This window comes from Haliaeetus albicilla, chromosome 19 (assembly GCF_947461875.1).
Source record: "Haliaeetus albicilla chromosome 19, bHalAlb1.1, whole genome shotgun sequence".
Classification (NCBI taxonomy): domain Eukaryota; kingdom Metazoa; phylum Chordata; class Aves; order Accipitriformes; family Accipitridae; genus Haliaeetus; species Haliaeetus albicilla.
The window spans coordinates 12,523,052-12,534,612 of record NC_091501.1 but is presented as its reverse complement, the minus strand read 5'-3'; the positions used below and the strand labels follow the sequence as shown (position 1 = coordinate 12,534,612).

Here is an 11,561-nt window from a genome sequence, read left to right as displayed (position 1 = left end):
ATAAACTGGGTAACAGTTAAATCACTCCAGGAAGAGGACGGAGAGGTTGGAACATGCTGTTCGACAAGAAAACCCACAGCTCAACAAAAGCAGGTTTGGTTTATTCGAATGACTTCATTAAATATTCTACAAAGGTAACAAATTGCAGCACAAAGCGCAATCGTACAAGAAGCGCAGTGCCTGGGTTTAGTGCAAAACATACAACTAACTAAGGCCAGGGAAGCCCAAAGTTTCAATTCATTTTATTTTTTTTATTTTTATTTTTTACAGTGTACATTGTTAAATAATGTAAAGAAAACGGTTGTAATTCAGAAACAGATTTTATGTGGAAAAAGATACTCAAAGTGTAATATTAAACAAAATAATTTAACAGTTCAGTAGCATTAGTTTATTCCTCTAGACTTCAGTTATTCATCCACAGGAGGCAGGGGGGGAGGGGGGGCGGAAATCAATGGTAAATAAAACCAGTCCTTGCATAAGATTTAAGTGAAGAAACGACCTCAAACGTATTAGATCAAAATCAAATAACCACGTGCTGCATCCAGCCGATTGGTTCCCCTGCCATGAATATTCCCCTTGTTTCATGACTGCCTCAGGTTTGTCACTGCTGTTTCCAGAGCACACCTCTCCCCTCGCACTGGGCGTGTTCAGGAAACTTCTCTGCGTCCATTCAGAGGGAAGAACAGAGGTTCCCGGTTTCACTTCAGCCGCCGGGACCCCTGCTTTCTCCCCCCTCTTCCACCACACGCACACCATGAGCCTCCTCCCTCATTCTGTAGCTCTAGTCTGCACTTCAGTTACAAAGAATAAACCCCCAAATCTCAGGGACTCGAGCCCAGCCACCTCGCCACTACCTTTTGCCCTCAGGCGTTCATCTCCAGCCCGTACCTGCCCTTGCTGCCAAAACTGCTGTAAAAAAAAAAAATGACAGGAAAGGAACGGATCTTGTGCATTTCTCTGTAAAAATAAAAGAGTGAGAACATCCGCAGACAGAAAAACTCCCTATTAAGACTCCCTGGGGGAACAGCGCTCCTAGAAAAAAATTCAGGCAAGTAACATCTCCGTGATGCGCCAGCCTCCAGGACACCCGTCAGCTACTCCCAAGTACCAGGAAGCAGTGCCCTCATCCTTCACAGCTTTTTGCAGCACTACATAAATACTGGCTGGTATTATTTTTACTTTGAGGAGGAAACCAGTATTTTCTAAATATGAGAAGGGAGAATGACCAAAGCAGAAGGTACAGTACAGTTACTAAGAGGTGACAAATAGTTACAGTCCTGGTACCAGCTTGAAATTTGTTAGAGCGAACAAAATCGTAAATCCTCCAAGTAAGACAGAGGAAACTTCTTGATGCCGGCTGTTTCAAGTACATCCATTGCCGGCAATGGACGTTGCACCAGGACAGTCTATTCCTGGCTTAAATGGGTTTTACCAAAAAAAAGGTAAGAAAAGCAATCCCAGCAGACAAGCCCATGCCAACGAGCAATGGCACCTCTCCCTCAAGTCACATCCCGACCAAACATCTTTACCACTTTGCAGGTGGAGTCAAACTGCATCTTAAGTTGGGCCTTTCCCAAAGATACACGTTCTCCCCATCCTCTCTCTGTTTCTGATCCAGACCTCCCACCTCCGTAGACAATATTGGTTAGTCTCGTTTTAGCTTCACCCACAACCCTCCGTCCCACCCCCACCTGGCCCCTGTCACACCAGCAACTTCAGATCTGCCCGCCTGGACAAGTTTCCCCAACACACAGAACGCTGTTCCAACCCGCTGCCTCAATGACTTCCCCCTCCATACACCTACTCTAAACAGTAACGGTATCACTAAATAAACTCCAATGTCCCAGTCACTAGGTACAAATAATCCATCCTTCTCTGAACTTGCCCTCTGTCCACCTGGGGATCTGCTGGGAAGACGATGCTAACTGCAGAAGCAATAGAAGTCCAAGGCACTAAAATATCCAGCAAGCATACTGGGAGAACAGACAAGTATTCAAGTACATTAATTTATACAATTTTACATTCACATTTATTTATCTAATACAATGAAAATACAAAGGAAAAAGTTAAAGTGTCTCCAATAAGTATAAGGATATAGCTAGCTTTTTTTCCCATTTTTTTCTTTTTAACTTTTTTAACCCTCTATATTCCACTCATTTTTAAACTACTGTTGTCCAACAACATTTATATATCACAGTGTTTCCACATCAAAACTGATGGTAAGTACATGTCCGCAGGGAACTTTTAAAAATTTTTAAACAATTTAAATTGCTCTAATGCTGCAGTCAAAGCTGTTAATATCTTACTTAAAGCAGTAATGACCTATCAAGCACGGGCTGCACTGCAAGTCCATTCGTGTGCCCCATCATTTTGGAGCCAGATACAATTGACTGGGGAGAGGGAGAGGAGGGGGATTTGGACAGCTTTTCTCCTGGTCTTGGTTCTTCAGGGAGAGATGAGAAGCGTGCTAAAGCCTCATGCTAGGATTCAGCTCTCCCACCTCAACACGTGTGGATTCAGCCTCAAACTAGAAATTTTACAGCAAGACTGCATTATCTGACCCTATGACTTCTCTTCACAGCTCTTGTTCCATGCAAGAGCAGAACCCCTTGGTCAAAAGCACTGTCCCATCATAAGGATGCTGATCATCCTCCTCCCCCTTGAAAGTGTGCGGGGAAACTCCCTTTACAGAGAGTTGACAGCAATGGTTGGAAAAGAGAAATTCATTCCCAGTCTGGCAAGCTACCAGTTCATTGCAGCACTAGTAGTTGATACAGGGCCCCATCTCCCTCCCCATGTCCTGTCCCAAGGTCTAGCCAGCATGGTCTCTGAACACGGCTAAGTGGTCCGCAGGTTGGAGCCTGGAGGGTTGCTGATCGATTTTTGCAAATTGCTGATGTTGAAGCTTTGCAAAGATGCGGCACCTACGGGCTGGAACTGGCCGAGCGGTGGCTGTGCTGGACCACCCGTCCCACTCCACGGAGCAGCAAAAGACGCTGCTGGATAACCGTACTGCTGCGGAGGGCACATAGCCTTTGTGAAGGGACCTAAAGAGGTAGCTGATGCTGCAGAGATGGGCGTAGCACCCAGGGAAGATGTCATAGAGATACAGAGCTGACCTGGTGCCGAGAATTTTCTTGCCATTCCAGGGCCCTGAAAGAAAACCCAACCCCCAAGAACAGTTACACAACTGTGCTTAAAAACCACAGATTCACCCCTTGGTCCACAAGCCGTTCCTAAGAGATGCTTAGAAGAACATGTCACGGCCCTCCTCTTTAGTTATCCCCTTCCCTTCCATAGCAGGCAATACAATCCTGCACATAAAAGATATAGCTAACAGTTTTCTGGAGCAGTTGTCCAAGCTATGTGGCAACTGTACTCTGTGTTTGACACCCTGATGAGATAGCAACGACACTGACAGTTTCTTACCATAAATGTTCACGGATTACATCTCACCTCATAGTTGCTATGCCCTTTGCCAACTTTCTTGCCAGACAGGTTCATGGCATCTCGGGCCCAGTTATCTACCAGCTTGTGCAGGTCATCTGTGAAAGTCCCTTTCCGGCTTGAGGCAATAGCAGTAGGCTGAGACTGGGGTGCTTGGCTGTTCACTGTAGCCCCGACTGTGTTAGTGCTGCTGGTCCCTAGAAATACAAAAAACAGGAATCAAAACTTAGGTTAAAGATCATCTTTCTCTAGTAAATTTAATAATTGTGGTAACGGTACATCAATAGAGCGCCAGTTTAAATGCCATGCAGATTAATTTTAAGTTTCAGTTCCAGGACACGCTGAAGTGGGAACTACAAGGAATCCTACAGGCATTTTCTCAGATTAAGAGTATTTCATAGATATGTTTACTTTTCAAGAAGTGCTGCAAGTAGTCATCTTAAGAGGGGAATGGTAGCAGCCTACAGGTCTTTGTAGAGGAAAAAGGAGATTAGATTTCAGCACTGAATGACAAGTACAGTCATGTCATTCTCATCCTATGCCTTTTAATTAGCAGCAACCACTATTGGCACAGGTCAATTCCACCTTGGAGGACAACACTGGATGCTGAATAAGGAGCAGTACAATCAGCATCGCCAGCTGCTCTGTAGCAAATTATCTCCACTTTGTAAAATGAAGAGAAAAAATTCACCCAGATTACACAAAAAAGCCACAGTGAGAAACAGCAACTGTTGTTTCCAATAGCTGCCATACTTATGGTCTTGAGGATAACCAGATGGGACTGTCTTCATCCACCAAACAGCCAGGATCAGCAGGGGAAGTCTGCACTGCATTAAATTTTGCTTTTTGCCTCTGAAAGCATTTTTTTGCCATTATGTTCAGATTTCCTATGTCAGAAGAACAAGCATTTCAGATGCAGACAACTAATACAGCTTAAAGAAGGCAGAAATGAGAGTAGTTCCTCAGAGGTGCTTTGACAAGTTTTTCTATTCACTGGGTTGATTGCAAGAACACAAAAACCCCTTCACATAAATACCAGGTTTCGGTTCTGCTAGAAAGCTTGCTGAACATTATTCTGTAGAAAAAAATAAATCTAGCTTTGTTTTGGATAGCCTCACTATCCCACTCACACTTATAAACAAGCAACTGCACTTGAATTTAGGTTTCTCAAAGGCAGATCTCAGAACAGGAATCCAAGAAAGTGTATATTATCAAGTAGCCTAAATTCCCAGCAGTATTGCAAAGTATCCTCATTTACAGTTGTGGAAGCGACAGTTAACCACTAGGGCAGACTTTTTCTGAAGGACACAGTAAAGGCAGAATGAATCTAGGTTTTTCAAATCCATTTAGTACAAAACCAAACAACAAAATCAGTATCTGGCCACTGCAGTGCTAAACCCAGCACTCCTTGCAAGCACACATCCTTACCTACTTGGTTCTCAAAGTCCCTCAAACATTTCTACTTGCTCACTCTGAAAACTGCAACTGGGATATCCAAGAAAATCAGAGTCTACGGCAGACATTTCTGAAGAAAAACTGATTAAAATGAGCATCAAAAGTTCCAGTAATGAAAATCATCTCTCTATTGCAAAGGCCAAATGACTGAGTTGCTGTCTCTTGCCTGACAGCTACTTCATCTGTTCCACTTTCCCTGGCTATCGGCCACATTCCTTGCAACCACCACATCAAAGAACTGGCTCCAACCCCTGCAGGAATGTTTCATATTGAGGAGTGAATTAGGAAGGTGACGTACTTACTATGCAGGACAAATAAGCAAAGTGTTACTGCCTCTAGTAGTGCTGAGGAGGAAAGGATATGTATCCCTTCCACCAGCTCCAGCTCAAGCATGGAAGTGGCTCCCAGTCTGGGTGGCCACAGGTGGGGCAGAAGTTGTTACAGGCAGGCAGATGCATGCAACAGTACACACAAAAAGGAAAGAATAAGGTTCCCTGACCAGGGAGTGCAGCTGCAGCACAGATGAAGAGTAATAGGAACACACTGTAAGGTGGCAAGGAAAATCTACAGTAAAAATAACAGGAACCTTAAGCATCCATCATGTGGAAAGGGCTCAGAATACAATTATTTAATAAGAACAATGATGTGAAAGGTGAAATTAAAGACAAATGAGGCAAAAGCAAGAAAGAGGTACTGGGGGGGAGCTGCCAAAACCAGTAATAATCACATTCCACCATGAGGGTTCATGCAGGGATTGACACACTTGCTCTCATCTTCTTCATGATGGCCAGTATCTGCTTTTGATATTTTACATTTCCACTTTAATCAGTAAGCACACTGGATCATGGACCTATGCTGGAGAGCTTCCTCAGGCCATGAAAAGGGGAGAATTAATCAAGGTATATACTACAGTGCATTCAGCTGAAGATGTGAAAGATCATTTAGGAAAGTTTAAGTGTTTTGAAAAGGACGGGATTGGTTCAGAGTGGGAAATATAGGAGGTTGAGAGAGCTTTGTCTCCAAAAGTGATTTTTTTAGGGAGCTCCTATCTCAGGTCACAGACAGACCAGCCTACACCATTATAGGTGAGCTACGCAAAGCTCCCACATAATGTCAATTTAAAAATTACTTCTCAGGAGTTTCACATTTTAGCTCTGATGTAGTCACCGCCTACAGAAACTGCCATCCAGAAGAGTCTGAAAAGGAAGTGCTTCAACTTGTAGCATCCAATGGAAACAACCCCCCACATTCCTGCTCGGTCACAGCAGCCGTCCCCAGTTCTGCTCTGACATGAAGGATCTGAAGTGAAACAGGCTTCTCTCTCTCCAGCCCGCTACCTATAATGCCTTCATTCTGCCCTTTTATTTTCCCCCCCATAAACTAGCAGTCAAAAGACACCTTTAAAACAGTCTTAAATGCCATGAGCACACACAGGCTTTTCTAAACATCTCTTGCTTTGGGAGACACACTGGAGATATCTGATGGCTTACTCTTTTAAAATGTTGAAGGAGTGTCTGCAATTGGATCCATCACTGACATGGCAAGCCCCACCAGATCTGTAAACAAACCAGCTGCTCAAAGGTACCACTCTAGCACATTACAGTGAGCAACTGACCCTGATGCTCAATTTGCTCTCGTTAGCGACGAGCAAAGAGTTCCACAGTGAAGGTGAGGTTCTGCCTGCCTCCACTTGTCTGCAAGAGTAATAGCCAGACGATTGAATATACTAACAACAGAGTACACATTAGAGGGCATAACATAGACAGACAGATGCTGTGCTGGAGACAGAGTCAGGGAGGTAAGGCTTCAGTGACCAGAAAAAGCTGATGAATAGCTTTACAATCAGGAATCGGAGATAACAGAAATAAGATAATTACTACAGAGCTGGTTGCAAGGACAGACTTTTTTCACCATCTTCCCTGAAGCACAAAGAGAGAGTAATTTGTTAAAGATAAGAGAAACAGTGAGAAATGTTTAGTATCAGCAAACAGTACAAAAAGCTTGGTGAGAAACAGAGGACATGGCACAGCAGGGCTCTTGTAGTCACTACTGGGACATTCTAGGAAAAACCCAAAGACTGGTCTGACAATTTAATCAGTTGTACTTTCAGATATGGAAGAGGTCCAGCCTCCTACATTTATTCTTCAGAATTCCCAATAGTGAAGAATGTCAGGAGACATTACCATCACAACTGGCTGTTATCACAAAGGAAAAACAAGTACATCTTCCATTTTTGTCAGGACGTAGGAAGCATTTTACAACTATCAAAGTTTGACTGGTTTACAACATAAGAAAGATTTATTTGATAGGTCAAGTCCTTTTAGTTTGTCACCCTATTGTCTCAGATCTGTGGAATAGTTCAGACATTCCCTGCTAAGCTGTACCACTCTGTTTCTCCAGCTGCACAGTTAAAAGCATCAATCACTGCACTGTTTCCTCAACACCGCTGATTCTAACCCAGCATCTTCTCCAGTTGTCACTCTCCACCACAATCTGCAATAGCGTTTCAAGGACAAGACTCCAGGAAGCAAGCAACCTGCAATAAGCCAAGTGCCAGGCCAAGCTGTGCCATGCCAAGTATTACCTGCTTTTACAGGACAGCTACAACACACTTTTCAAAAGGAATCCGTTTCCCTTAGCACCAGTCCCATAAGCAAGAGATATACATGCCAAAGTACTCTTATAGACAGATGATGGTCAATTTGCAGCAAGCCAAGGTCTTGTAAGTAAATGATACTCTCATATGGCTGTTCTTTATATTCCCTAGCCCAAAACAGGACAGGACAGAGTAAAGATGATTTTTTAAAGTCAGCTTTGGAAGGAATTTAACTTCAAGAAAGGAGCCATAAATCTTGACATTGCAGATGTCAGTTAGTGCACAGCTGCACATTAATATACCTAGGAAAAACATTTAAAGCTGCTCAATTTGAGAAATTAAATACCATTATATCCCCAAATCCAATGAAGTGGGATAGAGGTATCATTGCAAAACTGAACAGCCACGAAAAGATTTCCCCTCGCTCTGACTCACTCCCTTTCTCAAAGGATGGAGCTGGTTGCATTGCAGCTGTCTCTGCAGAAGGCCAGGCCCAGTTCCTGCACACAACTCTCTGGCTCAGCTATGCTACTGCCAACTGTAGCAAGACAGATGCTACAGACGCATGGTACTGTCATGCAGTGCAGCGACTGAAGGTCTCTTTACAGCACTTCAAGCTTTCTCATATCAAGTCATTCCAGAGGGTGGGAAACAAATGTTGGACATTTAAACAGCCCAGCCTGCAGAAGCAGTGTGGGAGATGTTGCAGCACTCCCAATAAAAAGCATCACATTAGCAGCCTCGGCTCAAGCATATCATTACTTCAATCACATCAGAAGTTTGAGGCTCTCTTGTACTTGCGTTAGGCCAGACTTACAAACAAAAGGATTTTGAAAAGAGCTGCAAGGTAACTCATGAAGGTTGACAGGATGTCTGAAGATGTCTATTTACCCACCTCTACTACTATTTGTTGCACATTTAGCGTATCTCCAATTCACAATAAAAACTTCTAAACCTGGGCCCATTAGTAGGTAAGGATCTTTTGAGTTTGCCTGAAAATATTCTCTAAGTATTTTTAAAACCCTCAACACTTCAATCTTTAGCTATCCATCTGCTAATGAACATAAGAAGTCATTATTAACTGTCTACAGGTGGCATCAATACTCTGCACTGTAATCAGCACTACTGCTGAGAACATGCAAAAACACATCCCCATCAGTTACAGTAGTGTCCAACATAGGAATAATTTGGAAAACAAGTCTTCTGCACTGTTCCACTATAAAGACTACCTCCCCTCCAAGTCTGATGTCAGCTAACATATGCTGAAGCATAATTACTAAGGCAGGCCAAAAGAAAAAGCCCATGCACCCACAACTTGCTAACTCTCCCCAGTTTCTGTTATTTCACTGAACTGTCCTGAAAGTTTCCACCAAAAGCTTAGAGAAAATGAGTGCTTGTTATTATGAGTTTAACAGCAGAGAATACCTAACACGAGAACCCAAACTTCTAAAGGTGTGCTAAGAGCAGCTCAGCTGAGCCATGGGATGGGAGGGAATACAAGGTGGCAGATGAGAATGGGCTGCATGAAACAGATCCAAGCAGCAGAATAAAACCAAAAAGACAAAACAAAAAACAGACAAGGAAGGAGTAAAGGTGTTACACACAAAGAGCCAAGCAGGGCGTACTCAGAAATCGGGTCCTCCTGCCACCAGGCTTGAACGTCACTCTCTCAGATGCACAGTTAAACTTCGCACAGCCTGTGAGAAAACAAAAACGGGAATAACAGAGAAAGGAGAGAAGAGACAGAACACCACTACAAGATGTTAGCAACTTGAGGTTGGAAGGGTGAAATGCATTAACATGGCACACAAGAATAAGCCTCAAAGTGTGGACCAAAGAGTATGTAGACAATATACAGAGTGAAAAAACTCCCTCCAACACGTCCAGACATTAGACCAAGTTTGCAGTGTTACTCTCCAGTACATAACCCGACAATAAGGTTGCAATCTACAGGAAAGCCAAATCCTGGCAAAAGTATCCAATTATAAAATGGTACTGCACAACTCTAGATACAGGGAGATGATTCAAGTAGCTCCAAAACACTTGAAACAGTTCATTAAAAAAACCCTATAGAAAATTCTTCCAAAAAGTCTGTTTCCATTTTCTGTCTGTACTTCTCCAATTTCAGCAAAAACATGCATTAGAATTGATGTATTCAATCAGTCTATGGCAAAGCTTTTCAAAAAGATGTTCAAGGGGAAAAAAAACTGGAACAGATAAGTTCAGAGAAGTAAAGGAATAAAGCTATCATCCCCTTAATGACTGGCAAGCAAAAAAGCCCTCCCTCTCAAATAAATCAGAGCTGTGTCTGAGAAATTATTTGATAACATACTAACTAATAACAAGCAATCCACAACTTGAGTAAATGAACAATTCATTGTTCCTACCATTCCACCCTGCTACCCTAACTCTTCCTCCCAGGATAATGCTTTAACTCACAATTGCGGAACATGAGCCTTTTTTACCATTTATCATTAAAAATTCCATTGACAGAAACAGCCAAAGCAGTTTGGAAGTCTAAAAGAACTCAAGTCTTCAGAAATTTCCTACCATTTCAATTATCTGTTAACATCAAAGCTGCTCTGCCCCTTCCTTAGTGTCACTTCGCATTTCCAACCCCCCATTCTCATCTGTCTCCTCAGCCTTTTGGCCAATACCTTTCCCCCAGCTCAGCAGAACATTGCTTGCCACCACCATACTGCACACTTTTATATTCTCTTTGGTGCTTTCATTACAGCAGACAGAGCTATGTGCTATATATTTATTACTTCAACAACCTCACACTTCACCTGTGTGAGAAGGTAGATATCTAGTTGCAAAAACCACCCTTATCAGCCTCCACGCATAGGTTGGAGACTACCAATCTACTTTATGCTATGTATTAAAAATCAAGTGTCATCCAGTTGATCGTTCACCAGTAACAAAGGTGCAAGGCTTGACACCAATTCCATTTCAAGTCTTACCTTGGCCCGGTGCCGAAAGGCTTGGTACCGAAAGGGCACCATCACTGGTAAAGGCAGAGTAGAGATTTTCACTAGAAGGTGAAGGTTTGAGGGGCTGTAACAAATGGTTCTGCCCAGTCTCTGGCACACTACCAGGAGGATGAAGAGTCTGCTGTGGGGGCAAGACTGATGGTGCACTTTGAGCTGACAGATTGCCTAGAGGAAGAAGGAAGACAAAAAGTCATTCAACATTTCAGTTACCCCACATCATTTTCGAAGCTTCTGTAATTGTTCCCAAGGGACAGGATTAAAAACAGAGTAAAATTTGACTGGAACATTTACTAGGGAGTGAAGTCACTCAAATGATCAGCTGAGCTATTATGCTAGTGATACAGGAAGAAGTGCTGGGGGGGGCGGGGGGCAACACAGGTATCTTCTGGTCAAGCATGACAACCCAGGCAAGAGAGGGGGAGGCAGAGGGAGGGAACTATTCCAGTTTCTGAGAAAGCAGTAAGACTAGAAAAATTCTTATTTACTTAAGTTTGAAGGCAACTCTGTGTTAGCTCACTGTCACATGCTTACACATAGCTCCCCTATCATATAACAAAACAGAAGTGAGCAGCCAGGGTGACTGGATACAGAAACTGTGGCATGACAGGGAATTACCAAAGTGAATGTGCAGGAAGCAGTAACAAGTATTTCTGCTGGCAGTGCTGGCCCTCCAGTGTGGTTTACTCAATGCTACAGGATTTGAGAGACATCTATGATTAGCCAGCAAGCATCTGACATCTATGTCATTCAAACAGTAAACAGAACTATTTTTCTGAGTCCTGTTTATTCTAAGAACAGTTTTAGTAAGAAAGGAAGCCTTGACAATTGAAACTGTTTCTCAATTTGTAAGTACAAAAAAATTTCAACTCCATTAAAAAAAAAAAATCACTACTTTAACATCCATCAACTGTGACTGAGTTTCTGAAGTGTAAGGACACTAGTAATACCATGCTTAATTGCTACTAAAGTAGAGAAAAAAAAATCTCTGAAGATGACTATAGAGACCAGCCCCATTCCGCAAAATCAGTTTCAGGAGGCAACAGGAGCAGTTTATCTTAAAAATAATAAAT

General features: G+C 42.8%; 1 protein-coding gene across 12 annotated transcripts in view; it reads right to left on the bottom strand.

Moving 5' to 3' along the window:
• Positions 1-80: 80 nt before the first annotated feature.
• Positions 81-11,561, bottom strand: part of WNK1 (WNK lysine deficient protein kinase 1) — a 107,349-nt gene continuing 95,868 nt past the window's right edge. For 8 of the 12 annotated variants that reach the window (XM_069807670.1, XM_069807671.1, XM_069807675.1 and 5 more), the window contains 5 exons: positions 10,462-10,656; positions 9,103-9,195; positions 6,780-6,821; positions 3,457-3,644; positions 81-3,153 (listed from right to left, as the gene is read on the bottom strand). In XM_069807670.1, coding sequence (XP_069663771.1) covers positions 2,839-3,153; positions 3,457-3,644; positions 6,780-6,821; positions 9,103-9,195; positions 10,462-10,656 — 833 coding nt within the window. In that variant the 3' untranslated portion in view covers positions 81-2,838. The remainder of the gene's footprint in view (positions 3,154-3,456; positions 3,645-6,779; positions 6,822-9,102; positions 9,196-10,461; positions 10,657-11,561) is intronic. The other 4 variants (XM_069807672.1, XM_069807673.1, XM_069807674.1 and 1 more) reach the window with 4 other exon arrangements.